General features: G+C 34.6%; 1 protein-coding gene across 5 annotated transcripts; it reads right to left on the bottom strand.

Annotated features, from left to right (window-relative positions):
- Positions 1-1,360: 1,360 nt before the first annotated feature.
- Positions 1,361-14,755, bottom strand: fkbp5 (FKBP prolyl isomerase 5). 5 transcript variants are annotated; one of them, XM_051896516.1, is made up of 12 exons: positions 14,488-14,755; positions 11,578-11,710; positions 11,246-11,390; positions 8,392-8,534; positions 5,876-5,990; positions 5,611-5,767; positions 5,345-5,435; positions 4,926-5,009; positions 4,500-4,685; positions 4,172-4,411; positions 3,460-3,579; positions 1,361-2,530 (listed from the first exon to the last, which is right to left on the bottom strand). In XM_051896516.1, the coding sequence occupies exons 1-12, from the start codon at positions 14,529-14,531 to the stop codon at positions 2,435-2,437; spliced, it is 1,554 nt and encodes a 517-aa protein (XP_051752476.1). In that variant the 5' UTR covers positions 14,532-14,755; the 3' UTR covers positions 1,361-2,434. The 5 variants fall into 5 exon arrangements, with proteins under 5 accessions (XP_051752476.1, XP_051752477.1, XP_051752475.1 ...); XM_051896517.1 differs by lacking the exon at positions 14,488-14,755 and adding an exon at positions 12,490-12,557 and having other exon boundaries at positions 3,400-3,579; XM_051896515.1 differs by lacking the exon at positions 14,488-14,755 and adding an exon at positions 12,490-12,557.
- Positions 14,756-15,874: the final 1,119 nt, after the last annotated feature.

The following is a 15,874-nucleotide window of genomic DNA, read 5'->3' as shown; positions in this document are numbered from 1 at the left end:
TTTGAAATAAGTATTTACTTCTATCGTAGGCTACTTAAAATATCTTGCTATTTCAAAGTATTTGCATATAGCAGCATTTTTTGCCATTTAACTAGTGACCCTGTGTTAACACTACATCCCTATAGTCTCTCCTGCAGCGTTGTAAAGTGTTTGAGTTTTTGTTTTTTGGCGCACAAAAAGTATTCTTGTCGCTTTATAATATTAAGATAGAACCACTGAACTCACATGAACTGTTTCAAATATGTTTTTAGTACCTTTATGGACCTTGAGAGTTTCAATGGCTTTGCTCTCAATAGAGGCCTCACTGAGCCATCGGATTTCATCAACAATATCTTAATTTGTGTTCTGAAGATGAAGAAGGTCTTACGGGTGTAGAACGATATGAGGGTGAATAATAAATGACATTATTTTCATTTTTGGGTGAACTAACCCTTTAAACATATAGATACCTTACAGTGAAAATGACTTACAAGTTACAAGTCACCAATTCCACGTGAGTAAAAGTCTTATGAATACTTAAGTACTTAAGTATGTTACTCATACTGAATGTAGGCTCAAAGATGCACTAATCTTCAACACCTAAGAGACATGCCAGTAAAAATCACCTTTATTTTCTAAAATCAAAATAAAACTGAATAAGGTTTGCAGCCTCTTAAGCATCTACAAATAGGTCTACTCAAGTCTCATTTAAGCACAAGTGCTCAAAAAGGGCACAAGTAAACCAATATCCTTCAAAAATGTCTCTTCAATATTTAAAATAATAATAATGCATCCAATTGATATGTGGAGTGAATCACGTTTACAATTACACTACTTTTCAAAATCTTGAGTTTTGAATGTTTTTGAAAGAAGTTTCTTATTCTCATCAAGGCTGAAAAAAATATATAGGAAAAACAGTAATAATATTTAAAATGACTGTTTCATATATTTTGAAAGGGAATTTTTTTCTTTTCATTCAAAGCTGAATTTTCAGCACTCATTACTCCAGTCTTCATTGTCACATGATCCTTGAGAAGTCATTCTAATATGCTGATTTGGAGCTCAAATAACCTTTGTAGAATTTGGTGGAAACTGTGATATGTTTTTCAAGGATTCTTTGATGAATAGAAAATTCAAAAGAACAGCATTTATTTTAAATAGAAAGCTTTGTATATATCTGTTTATATTAGTCTTTGGTCAATTTGTTATATAAAAGTATTCATTTCTTTAAAAAATCAAATAGTACTGACCCCTAACTTTTGAACAGTTATTTCTGAATAGCGTGTTTATATTAGACTTGCCTCTTCTACATCTGAGTGTGTAAATGTAAGTCTAAAGTCATACAATGAGTGTAAACGACTACAAAAACACAAGACAGCTGAACAGTTTTCTTTGAATATTTATTGACAGGCCTGCTGTAATGCATCAAACTGTAAACAGAAAAAAGTTAAACTGTTTATTATTAATATTATTAAAACTGTCTGAAACATGGGGAACATACTGAAAAACATGCAAACCACACAAGTTAGTATTTGATCAAATAAACAAGTGGGTTTAAGAGAACAGTTATTTGAAATATTCCTATCTTGCCAAAAGATTTGCCTAAAAAGTATTTGAGCTTCAAACTTGTAATGGAAACTCAGCTCAAAAATATAGCTATTGAACTTCAGTCAAGTGTATCTACCAGTATCCAGGTTGAAACTAACCTGTTAACGTTTTAAAATATAGTCCCAAATCTAGGACATTCCCAGGATGCAGTAAAGAAGCATGCACAAGTCCCTCCGAAGTATCAAAAGTGTGTTTGTGAATGTGGGCCTGCTGCGACTCCTCAAAGAATACAGCGGGGAGAGTCACAAAATAGGTTTTCCCCAAAGGGAGGATTGCACTTTTAGGTCCAGCTATCCACTATGGTCACTTGCATCTAAATATTGTACACACTTATACAAATATGATACAAAAAACATCAAGCCTCCAGTACACACCCCACCACTGCAAACCTAAACTCCTAATCTGATTATGCACAAAGTCGATGCAATTACACTGAATACTGTACAGTTACAGTACATCATAAGGTACTACGTTGTATTCAAGTCTATGCAAGACAATATAAAACCATATGCTTTCGCATTAATGCAGCGGATGAATGCCTTTCTGAGAGCTGTGGCGTGCACCGTAGAGGTTTACAGGTGGTCATAGGATTGTGCGCTTTGGTTTTTGTTGTTGTTTGTTTTCTGTTCTTGTAGGAATGTCATTAAGGTTTGCAGCTCCTCAATATCCCTTAACCGTTATTAGAATCTTTCCCAGCATTTGTTTTCAGTCTGAGAGATGATGAGGTCAGAGGTCAAGGCATATAGAGGGCTCGTCCACACCCCCTACCCACTGCCTCTCTCATGACGCAATCGAGGACGAACCAGTCATCCCCACAGCCTGGGCCTCCTGAATAGCGGCTGGAGTTTTAGGAGCTGTCCTGACTGTGACGTGGTCTCTTTAGTCCCGGTTTATTCTGATCTAAAATTCCACTCTCTTCTTTTTTCCTTTTTAATCGGCCCACCTACAAACAGAGACAACATTTTTAGATGCTAAAACTAATAGTATTTCCTTCAAACAATAAAGACAGCAGTTATTAAAAGGATAGTTTACCCAAAACTTATTTACTTGGTATCATTTTGTTACAAACAGGTATGATTTTTTTTTCCTATGCAGAATGGTGATCAGGCACTGTTCCAAAATTGGCAAAAAAGCACCATAAAAATAGGTTTGATGCCAAACATTTAATTTGTCTCGTTAATAATTGAGCTTAATAGGGTTATTATAATTAACTAAAACTATTAAAAAAAATTCTGTTAATTGAAATAAAGTTTAAATAAAATAAAATATAAATATTAGTTGATTAACTTAAACTAAACGAAAATTAGAAATGCTGCCTTGGCAATAAACTTAAACTTGAAGCACTAAAATTATTAACTGGAAAAAAAAAAAATGAAAACTAAAACTGAAAAATAAATAAACCTAAATAGCAATATTAAGTTAAAAAAGAAAAAAAGAAAAACAAATTAGCATGAAAACTAAAAATATGAAAATAAAAGTTAAATTTAGAGCAGTGGTTCTCAACCAGGGGACCTGTGTTCCAAGGGGGACACAGGATGGTTTCAATGTGTTTAATAAATTATTATTAATTCATTAAAATAATCAAACTGTAATCTAAATCAAAACACTTTCTTTTTATTTTTACCTTAATAATTGTTTTCATTAAAGAACATACAGTTCAACAGGGCGTTTTCGAGTCAAAACGTTTGAGAACCACTGATTAAGAGATCAGAAAAGGGGAAGATTCTCAGTTATTAACAAATTAAATTTCAGTCTGTAACTCGCACAAAAATATTGCATGTCTTCGAAAGTCAAAAAAAATGTCATACTGACTGCATTTATTTTGCTTTAAAGTCATCATGAAACGGAAGTTTTTTCCTTATTGTGACGTACATCCGAGTGAAAGCTTCTAGAACAAGAAAAAATGTAGGGCGGGACTTGATTTTGTCCATCGGGTATTGATTGGATCGTTGCTGTGATCTCATGTGAGTGACAGGTTGTCCCGCCCTCGCACTGAAAAACACGTCAGAAGAGAAGAGATGTTGTTGTAAGAGAAAAGGGAAGTTATTTTATTACGAGGGCAAGTGAATTTAAAAAATATAATAAAGATATCCATGGATAAATCATTTATAATAAATACTGCAATATTCTATAAAAATAAGAATTGTCAATTTTATGGTGACTTTATGATGCTTTTTGTCATTTTTGGTCAAAATGTTCACAATTTCATTGTATGCAAAAGTGCTGTGAAACTTGAACGAAAGAAAAACCACACAGGTTTGAAATAACATGAGGGTGAATAAATAACTAAATTTTCCATTTTGAAAAATGTAATATTACTTCAATTAAACACAAAAATTACATTTGATTTTTTTTTGTTAACTCGACTAATACTTTGTCAAATGTCAATAAGTTTTACTCCAAGATTATGTCTGAGCCTCTTGAGAGGTATTAGTGTTTTTGAATGAGGTTAGCTTTGTTGAGTACAACCAGGGGCATTGTTTATTCAAGTAAAGAATCAAGCACTTTCTAATGCTGCATTCATGAAATGGCAACATAAGTGAATTTGTCAAGAATAAACTTTTCCTTCTGGCCAGTGTAATACCTTGGCATCGTGTTCAGCAAACCTCTGGAACATGTTTGCATAGATCTTCTTGTCACGCTCATGGTGCTCACGAATCTTGCGCTGACAGACGGCAATCTGGCTGCGGGCAGCGCGGTTGAAGGAGTTAACTTGCAAAACTTGCCTGAAGTCCATCAGGGCCATGCTGAACTCGTTACGCAACAGACGCGCTTCACCTCGTCGATATAGAGCTTTCTCATTTTCTGGGTCCAACTCCATAACCTAGGAATGAAAACCATTATGACACGGTACAGAAAAAAAAAATTGTTCACTGCTATCTTGATATTTGTTCACTGCTATCTTACTCTACCTTGTTGCAGTTCTCCACTGTTTGAGAGTATTCGCGCAAACGCAGATAGCACAATGCGAGATTCAGATGGGCCACTAAGAGAAGAGCCTGGATGGCTTGTTGCTGCTCCTTTCCTGCACCACACTCCATCTCTAACCAGTTTACAATCTGCTGGTACTGAATTACAGCATGGTTGTACCGTCCAGCCTGAATATAAAGAAGGATATCAATTACCTGACTGCTGCCATCAAAACGAACAAAAGATGATCATAGAAAGCATTTGAGCTCAAATTAAAAATATCTTAGATTAAATTATAACTATTATTATTAGTTTTATATATTTAGTATTATAAAAGTAAAAGCACATGTCTATAATAAAATAAAAAGCAACTCAGTAGGCAAGAATAGGCCAGTAACTGTATACCAAAGACAAAAGTGTAGACAAACCTTGAAATACTGTGTCCCTTTTTGTTTGACTAAAACAGCACGTTCCAATTTCTCTTTAAGGTCCATTTCCCAGAATTCTTTGGCCTGAAACACATGAGGAATTGTCAATGTAGGTTTTTTAGGTTCTCTCTGTCAATTCTGTTTATGACCATTAGAGGGCGCACTTTAACTGTATTCTGGGATTTCTCGCTCCTTTTTCGAAGACTTGTGTGTTTGAAAACGTAATTTTTAACCTGGCTAATTCTGTTTATTAAAATATATATATACATACACACATATATTTATACAACTATCTCTATATACATTTTTTAAAATATATATATATACATCAGTATATGATCACGCTATCATTCATTAAGCGTTGAGATCATTCAGAAAGCTTTTAATAAATACTGTGGGCTTAAAATAAAATCTCTCACCTTTTCAAAGTCCTTCAGTGTCACTTCATATAGTAGTTCTGCATTTGATCCAATGTCATATTCTTTTTTACCCTCTTTGCCATAACCGTACCTGAAAGTATAACACAGACTGAGTAAGATGCTGATAGAGTATGTCAGATTATTATATTATATTATATTATATTATATTCCTATTTACCGAACAAATAATCTAGCTCTTAATATATATAAAAAAAGTAAATAATAGTAACTATTAAAAAAAATCAGAACAGAATAGCAAGTCTTACTTGGGCTTTAGGTATAATAAACAGCATTCGCCCTTTTGGATTTTCTCCATGGCCCTGTCCACTCCTAAAGGAACACCCACGTCCTCTGATTCACCCACAACAAAGGTGACATCCCGTGACTCAAATAACCGCCCTCCACACCACCCCTCCAAGTGTACTGAGGGACAAAAACCAAATAGCATTGTAATGCAAATTAATATTGTATCCAAAAGCATTGTCTAGGAATTACAACCATATTACGAATATTCATAATTCTCAGACTTACCATGAACTGTGGATCCTTCATTAGGATTGTTATAGCCTTCACCTTTGACTTTTATTCTCTTCACGATCCCACCATCTTCTGTAAGCTCCTCCCCTCTGAAGCTCAGCAGCTCAATCTAATTATGGGAAGTAGAACCATTTGTACTTTTAAAGTAACAAACTTAGACCAAAAGAGGCTTTTGTGTTCTGGATCTAGCATTGTATACAACACAGAGAGACAAATAAAACAGTGTTTTTCTTCAACTTCAGGCACTTTTATGTCCCAGGGGATGATTTTTATTTAAAATACCACATTTCAGTAGGAAATACTTTATAGCAAACTTTTAGTCATAATGGTGTCAACTAGTATTCCCGGGTGCAAGAATTCAAAGAGTAAATGTTTAGCGGGAGTGAGTTACTTTCGGTTTCCAGTCAAAGATCCAGCGCGTTGTAGGCAGTGGGTATAGACTGCAAAGGATTGTAAATAAACCTCTGTAGTTTTAGTCAACATTTCAAACTGGATGACTACGAACACAGTGTTTTAGGCCAAACAGAGGGGGAAAATTTTTTTTAAAAACTGCCGTTCTGTCAGTTCCGCCCAACCCCTCGAAGCAAAACGGCGTTGCGTACAGTTAAGAAAGCTGTTGCCATAGTATTCCATTTTTACCACATTTTTCAGTAATAAACCTACCCCAACAATAATTACAAATAAGTTTTTTCGCTTTTAGTATAATTATGTTAGCCTTAATCTAAGCTAGAGTGCTCCAAAACAACGATAAAATTTGTATTTAAAAGTTATAAGTGTAAATATGCTTTCCATTGGGGCGAATGAAGTCTGCTTTCACGGTAGTGTCACGCAAACCGCCACAGCACACATGCAGTCAGCTCTGGTCCAGAGACACGATAGCACAGAGCGGATCATATGTGCGAGTCGGCACAAACCAAAAAAAGTATCGGACCCATTTGTATTCTGTTGTGAAAATTGTTCTTGAACGCATCCACTAAATAAACTATTAAATTAAACTGGATTATTTGTTTTAATTTTAGGATAATTAAACTTAATGGTTTTGGGCAAAATTAAGAATGTTAACCTGATTCAACTAAATGACACCGAGTTAACCTTATGTAATAAATCTAAGTTAACTGAAATAAATAATGTTAATTAAATGCAACATAACCAAATTACGTGGAAACTGTCAACATAAAAAAATTAAGTAAATCCAACGTATCATTTTTTTGAGTGTACTGAAAGAGTGATCTGACATAGCTCACTATCAGCAGTTATTTTATCTATGGTTCGTAACATTTCTTACAGATTTCTGCTCGTTGTAAATCAGATAAAGATAAATTAGTACAGTAACGGTACGAGTGATTGCGTGTGTGAATTAGTCATACCGTCTCTCTATTAATTGTGAAGCTGTGGGTTGTAAATAGTTCCTTCAAAAGTAGAAAAATATGCTATAATAAGTTTTGAGTTTCTAAGCTACTTTAGTGATAAATCACTGGACAGTGCTGACAACTAGTTTCTGCGTTCCTCTCTGTGCCCGCGATCTTCACGTTTTGCGCAGCTACTGTTTGTATGAGTGTTCGTGCCACAATGCAGCTGCGCAAGCAAGGTAACTCGAAATAATATACATCCAATCGTCTAAAATCACTTGAATGTCCAAACTGGCAAACCTTAAAACAAATGCAACTGACAAAGTTTAGTGAAGACGCAATGCTCACCGCTCGCGCGCCATCACTATGTGTTGAACCGGCGTTCACCTCCGTGTTGCTTTTATGCCACTGACTGGACGGGGCGGAGTCACATGGCTACACACGCAGTAGTATGTTTTTAAGGGGGAAGTATTAACAGGATTAAAAAAACGAAATAACCGACATGGGAAAATTACGTAGGTTAGAGGTTCTGAATTTCAGTTTCGTTTAATTTTCAATTAATCGTCCAGCCCTATTCTGCACAGAAGACTATATTTAAAGTGATATGGAGGAGATTAGGAAGAGAAACAGTTAGAGATTAGAAGCAAACTGAGGTTTTACCAAGCTCAACGGCTCTGGATGAGCTGTTATTGGCTATTTTAAAAAAGGTGAGGAGCTGTTCGATATGTCCCGCCCTGTCTTCTTGTTCCCGTGGAAATTACATCAACACAATGAATAACGCTGCGCATTACAAGGCACTTCAGTGGGCCTTTAAAGTGTCACCCAAAAACGAAATTCTGTCATCATTTACTCAGCCTCAAGTTGTTCCAAACCTGTATAAATTTCATTGTTCTGCTGAACACAAAGAAGATATTTTGAAGAATGTTTGTAACAGTTGTGGGGAACCATTGACTTCCATAGTATTTTTTTCAATACTATAGAAGTCAATGGTGCTCCATTGAGTTTTCACGAAAGCCCTGGAGCTGTCAAAAGTCTGACATTTTGCTGATAAATAAACACAAACACAGTTCATTTACATATACTACTGACATTGTAACAATACAAAGCGGGTTAAAAAAAAAAAATCGTCAAAGTTACACTTTAGGTGCTTGATGTTCTTACCTCAAACACAAGTGTGGCATTGGGAGGAACCTTTGGTGGGCTGCCAGCTGAACCGTACGCATATTCAGGCTTACAGAGCATCAAGCACACCTCTCCTTTCTGCATGGAACACACACCAATATCCCACGCCTTGATGACCTGACCTGTGTGAATCAACCAGACAGTACTCATGAATTCAATGCTTGAATCACACTATGGTAAATGCTTTGCCATTATAAGATAAATATAAGTAACTTAAAGAACTTTATAAGTAAATACTTGTTATATCTTTGTTTTAATTATATCCATAAATATATTACTTATTATAAATATATATCTAATAAGTAAAACTTCATAATCCAAAGATACTGAAACATACTGAATAGTGCAGTATTTTCATTTTAAATACTGAACAAAAAATTAGTTTGTGGCTCATTTTCATAGCAAATAATTTGTGTTAATATATTTATGATGAAATACAAATTGTTTCTTTGAGAACAAAACAGCAGATAATAAGGGAAGCACCACACGTCTAAACAACACCAGTAATTGCATCCCTTATTAAATGGAACCGCAAACATCATTAAACAGGAATTTGCTCTTAAGCGACAAATGTAAAATGAAATTGGCAGGTTCCATGACAGTTTCATTTAACAGACACTTATGACAGAGTACTAATGATAGAGTACTAATGAATTAGACATGTCAGTGTAATATAAACTATTTGCTTATGCAACTCAAATACATATGAGGCATTTAGATTAGATTTGCTTTTTTGTCATCTATTACAAAGCGTACAACTTGTATTTGATTTGCCGCTTTATTAATTTACTTAAAATGAACTAGTACAGCACAGTTCTTGAACTTAATTTGTAGAAATTTGTTGATTTAAAGTGCAAAATAAAAGCTTACTTATTTGTGTGGGATTACATGAATAATTTATATATTGTATGTTTTGTTGCTGTAATTGGGTAGAGGATCCTAGTTCCTAGCATGCTTTTCATGGGACTGGATAGGTAAATGTTTAAATTAAGTATATATTTGAGTGTGTGAGTGTTTTTAAGATAAAAAAAAAAAGTTTAATGTTCTTTTATGTTTATATTTAAAAGAGTGGAGTTTTGCTTTGTGGACGGGTACGTGAAGAATAAGTTGCTTTACTCAAAAACCAATTACTGCTCTCTTGCTAGCCAGCAGTTCACCACAAGTGAGTTAATGTGACTAATGTCTAATTTTATTAGCGCTTACTCAGATGAGTTTGGGTTTCTACTACACACAAAGTATTTGAGTATAGTTGGCAGATTAATTTAAGGTTAAGCAAATCTACCAAAACCCAGTGCGTGGAACCACTGTCCGCAACTGCATTAAGTTGAGCCAAATAATTGCACGCTGCACAGTGTCCAATATTAAGATTAATGAATATGAAAAAATACATATAATAGCATAGTACATACAATGATCTGCTTATCCATATGTTGCACTGGATTTCTTTCATTAAAGAATAGCTGTCTCTCTTGCAACCAATGTTGGGTGTAACGCGTTACTAAGTAATGCATTACTGTAATTAAATTACTTATCCACTGAAAAGTAAAGTAAGGGATTACTGTTCATTTTTAGGTCATTTAATTACAGTTACTTTTAATGTACTTGTGTTACATACTGTGAATTAGTTCAACAGTTCTGTTTAAATCAATATTGAATTTAAAATCTAAATTTGTCATCTAAAGGTAAAAGTGAACACTGCCTCTTTAAAATCGTAAGCTGTAGTTGCGCGTGAGTTCGCAACTTCGCACCAGTTGGCTGCATAGTCGCTGTCTGTAGATGGCGGCAGAAGCGAGTGGCTGTTTTGCAGAATGGAAATATTCCAATTACTTCACTTTTTTGACACAGGTAGGCAACAACATTACGGTAAAATGTATGCTATGTCCTACGCGCACTCTCTTAGAGACGGTCTTCAGTCAGTGCGCTCTCGACCAAAGCGCACGCACATAGCCGCCTCTCGCGAGTGTCAAATTTTCGCGGTTTATTACACGTAAACGTTCAAATACACACAGAGTTATGTCAAAATGCCCGTCTCGGCGTATATTCGCGTTGGTTATGTGAATGTGAACAGCATGTGTAACAGCATATTGTCTCCGTCCATTAGGTCTTAGTGACAGCAGCCTTACTACTGAGACATACTACTGTCTACTATTGGCTGTCTGTATTATAAATGATAATCAAACAACAAAAGAAAAGCTTTAATAAGGATTAATCTATATTTAATTTATACAGTTATGACTATGCAGAGTTATTTTATATTTGATTATTCAATTTCTGTGGTATTTTTACTTACTTCTATTAGACCTACCTGGAAAAAAATATATAGCATTGTTTTATTTGTATTTTTATATATTTTTACCGTGGTATCGACTTTGGTATGGAGTATTGTGCACTTTTGGTGGTATCAGTACCGACTACTAGATTTTTGGTAGGCTATAGTGACATCCCTATTTGTTACTAAAAAAAATGTAAGTATTATAAAGTAAATAAAAGTATTATAGTATATGTTTTAATAAAGTTAAAATCTTTTAAAAAGCTATAAAAGGCTAAACTATTCCATGTTTGACTAAATTATTAAAAGAGTTTCCTTTCTATTGTCTATCCGGTCAAGGTTTATAGGGATTTTAAGAAGTAATTAGTAAGTTACTTATTGAGTAATTAAATTACTTTTCAGACAGAGTAATTAGAAAAGTATTTTAAATACAACATTGATGATGTAATTAGTAATTAGTAATTAATTACTTTTTTGAAGTAACTTACCCAACACTGCTAAAAACACATTAAATTTGTAAAATGACAAATTAAATATGTGAAATAAATCTATAAAATCTATTACCTTTTCCCACATTGAAAACAAAAGGCTCCTTGCGGTCTAGACTGGAGTCAAACTTCTTCCCACTGAGGAGTCTGCCTGTGTAGTGGACATACACCCTGTCCCCAATCATCGGCCTTTCCCCCTCCACTCCGTGCTGTTTCACAATCTTTAGAGAAGTATGGGAGAAAAAAAGTGAACAATCCATCCTTACACTACCTCATATTTATTTTAAATTAACACCAGATCATTCTGAATATGAAAAAAATTGCATACAAATCACTTTCTGACTACAGAAAAAATACAGAAATTGTAAACTAACAGCTGTGATATAGAGTTACTAATGATTGGATTACCTTACATACTCCATGGTCACCATTTGGAGTGACATCCGTGCCTTGGGAGGTAAATACAGCAGCTGGGCACTGGTTAGTGGAAAAGATATCCTCTAAAGATGACATTTCGCCACTCAAACATACCAGTGTTCCCCTAAAAAACAAACATACTATATTTATACTATATGCCTTTTCATCTTAGACAAATATTATAAGGCACTGCTATCTTTAGATTATGTTCAAATGTTTATAGTTAAATTTCCTCATATGCTTGGGGTATATTTTCATACAAAAATATGTTGAAATCCTTATTTTGTGATGCTGCCATGCTTTTTTTCCCCCTTTATATAAAAACAAAACAAAATCAAAATTATATTAAAAAAATCTATTTAGACATTATATAGCCTATTATTCTCAAAAGGAAGAGCTCAAATATGTGATACGCTCGTATCGTTGTGTTTTTGACATCTTTCACAAGATTGCCTTAATTATTTTGTTTTTCTTCCTAGAAAAATTGTTAGTTGGTCCCTGTGTGTGTGTGTGTGTGTGTGTGTGTGTGTGTGTGTGTGTGTGTAGCATACATGTGTAGTTTTGGGCTTTTTTAAAGCTTGTGAACGTGTGCGGCGGAACACTATGTTCCCTTTTATTCTATGTTCCTGGCACAAATTCAGATTCTAGAGAACGATGTCTTGTGAGATTTATGTCAGTAAACCTAGTAAAAGACACGAGAAGAAAACAGAACGGAGAAGGGAACATTCAGTCCAGTCTGCTTTACTTGAGGCAATGAGACACTACAATGACTCAAGGCTCTCAATCCAAGACCTTCATTTTGTATCTATACACACACACACACAAACACTGAAGGTTACAAGAAGTGTATACATTTCAAGGAAAATTCTATTATTGCACAAGAGCAGATATAGCAGCCCATACCTAACTAAAGACAACAACAGAAATGTCCATGTCTGTTGTTTCAGGGACTTCATTTGAAAGCAGACTGCTCTTTACCAAACTGATCATTGTATAAATAACATATTTTAGCATTGAAAGTATAATATATTAATTAATAATACAAATATTAACCTCACTGCATGTAAGTTTAGGGTTTATGTCTTGAAATGACATGTGGCAGAGTAAAAATTAAGAGTCCAGGCTATTTGACTCACAGAAGACACAGAAATAGTCTGCTACCATCATGGCTCTAACAGAATTGCTGTGGAAACATATCATTCTTTGAGCACGATTTAGTCTAAAAACCCAACATGTAGGCCGTGAAGATGTAAGTAAGTCAACAAAAGTCACAAATACAATAGCAATTTGATTAAACAATGCTTAAAGCTGTAATTGACAAAATCTACATACAAATTTGATGTTGTTAAACATCTAACTGTACAAAAAAAAAAAAAAAACGCAAATTAAAAAGGTCTGGTTTTGTTGGTGTGTTTTTCTGCTTTAAATGTTAACAAAATTAACTAAATTCTGATCCTGAATTCTAACAACGCATTGGTTCTAACTTTCTTGGAATCAAATGCTATGAAGTTCCTCTAATGGATCTTATAAATCAGCCATAAAATGTAAAGATGATGTGACAACCCATCTTTCTATATCCCAACTGTTCTGTCCCACTGCTGACCAATCTGTCATTGTCTGTTTGTCCACCTGTGTTTGTCTCTATGCTTTTCCAGCCAACTGTCTCTAAGTCTTTCTCTCCATTGATCAACTCATTTAAAGGTGGTGTGACTTTTCTAAGCCCTTATTGGAGCTCTGTCTCAGATGTCCGCAGTGTGGGGAGATTGCAACAGGCATTCCTGTTACAAAGATGAGCTTTCAGAGACAGTTGACTCATTCCATCCTTGAACATACCGTCCGCAGTCAAGTACAACATGCACTCACGCAGATTCCTAGTTAATCACCTTGTCAGACACCCAGACTCTTTCAGTACGGATGACATACAAACTGTCGTAAACATCAAAATTTAATCATCTGTCGACAATGGTGGGTTTTGCAACTCTTGAAAACATCTCTTGACACTGAAATCAAGGGTGTGACCACCGTAGACAATGAGGGGAATTAATCTAACCACAATATTCAGATAAGTGATGGTTAATTCTAAGCAATGGTTAATTCTTAAATCATCATATTTGATCCTCCCAGACCTAAATATGTGGTTATAACCTAACAAAAAGCTGAGCTTGTAAAAGCCACAAGAATCAACTTGACATTTACAATAAAAAATGAGTTATAATCTAAACAGATTGTATAAAAAAAATATGCTTGAGGAAGCAGGTCAGCGTAACCAAGTTCTAAGCCGTATCTTGTCAGTAATAGTAGCCTATAACGGTGAGTAGGAGACATGAAATGATATTTAAAAAAATATGAAAACCTGACTCCTCAGCACATCTCAAAGTACAAAAAGGAAAAGGCAGAAAGCATTTTCATTCCATAAGCATATTGCTCATTTTTACACCACAAACACCATGAACATCAGTCTTTATGGTTTTGATGGATAAATGTGAAAGAGAGTCTGTGAAATAGTAAGCAAAAGTGTATACAAAATAAAGAAACCTAATATAAAAAGAATATAAATTCATTGAGTTCTCTCGCATCAGAATTGAAAAGGGGTGCTTCATGTTCTCTCAGTTTCGTACAATCCTCCATACATTCTCAGACGCAACTACAGGCTACTAAACACATAGCAATATGCAAATTAAATTATAGCTACAGTTTTCTTTCCAGCATTAGTATTTATTCATTCATTTTAACTAAAATATAAGCCCACACGGCGATATTTTACTTGATTTTGAAGATAAAGCATAGCACCATGTGAAAACAGGCTTTTTCTATTGTCACCAGAAAGCTGTCTAAAGTAGCTATAAAAGGTAGGCTGCGCGATGAATAAAGAATCAAAACAAGCATGAAATCTAGACTTACAATATTTCCCTTTTGTTGCCCGTTCCTCTCATGTGTTTGACCATATATCCGTCCGTATGCAACTTCAGTGAGCCTTACCGGCGAATACAACCTGTGCCTTAGCGGCTTAAAGGGGAATGAGCCCGCCCTCTCAGCGCGAGAGTACTAGATGTTCTACCGGCAGTATTTTACACTTCTCCACACCAATAATAATCAACACGATACGCCTCTACGAGACATTTGGACGGGGGAAATGAAATGAGACTAAAGGAGGAGGAGTAAACGCGGGGGAGGGCAATGTAGTGTAAAAATTAAGGGCAGGCCTTGGAAACTGTCCACAAAGTAACACAATGTTCCGGCTGTACTGTAGCTCGCGCTGATGAGAACACAGTGTCCTAGTAGACACCCTGACCCGTAACCCGTTGTGTGCTGACTGAACAGCTCAAGTTGGGAACAGCGTGTACAACCACACAGTCAAGAGCACAGCGATACGCGGAAAGAACAACACGACTATATTATGTTTAAAAACGTGGAGGTTTAAAGTGATATAATGCATTGCAAAAAAAGAGAAGAAAAAAAAAAAGAAAAAAAAAATTCCTGTTGCGATAAAATTGAACGCTGAAAGAAATGTACGGGTAAGATACAATGACAACGTTTTACTGGATGGCATTTTGCTCTCCATATATTGTATAATTTGCATAATAATACAGCTGATAATGAAACTTAAAGCCACATGATGAATTAATGTTCATTAATCATGCCTAAACACCATCAGGGTAACACATGACACTAAAATAATATTATAGACCTAAATATTAATAAAATAACTTTTATTAACTGTTGTTTACATAACTGGTTACCAAAATCAGAAGAAACTTTATTTTTTAAATAAAATATAATCAGATGTTATGTCTCATGCTGGGACCTCTGGGAATGTCCTTCTACTTTCATCTTTAAGGATATTGTATTTTTTTTTTTTTTTTTTTTACAATACTGCATTGTTAATGTACATTTTCACATATTTTCACATTTCAAATCATTTTGACTTCCATTGATTATAGTATTTTACAGTAAAATTACATTTATTGTCCGCTAAATCAATATATTTCATTCTGTATTGTAAGGTAACAACCATTTAACAGTTTTTACAGTAAAGTCAAAACATTCTTAAAGTGTGTAAAAAATGTTTTTCTGTTTAAGATGATACATTGCCTATTGTCATTTATATAAAAAAATAATAATGCCAGACAGCTGTAACACTGGACATTTTAAGCTAAGCAGTATCTTAAATAAATTATATTTGGATTTCATTTCTACACAGAATAATTTATGTTGAATATGTTGAAATCAAATCCAGCTTTTCAAGTTAGTATGCCAAATAACATAAGCACTGGCAACACGTTACCTG

The sequence above is a fragment of the Ctenopharyngodon idella genome, chromosome 6 (assembly GCF_019924925.1).
Source record: "Ctenopharyngodon idella isolate HZGC_01 chromosome 6, HZGC01, whole genome shotgun sequence".
In the NCBI taxonomy this organism is placed as follows: domain Eukaryota; kingdom Metazoa; phylum Chordata; class Actinopteri; order Cypriniformes; family Xenocyprididae; genus Ctenopharyngodon; species Ctenopharyngodon idella.
This window is presented reverse-complemented; position numbering and strand designations above follow the sequence as displayed.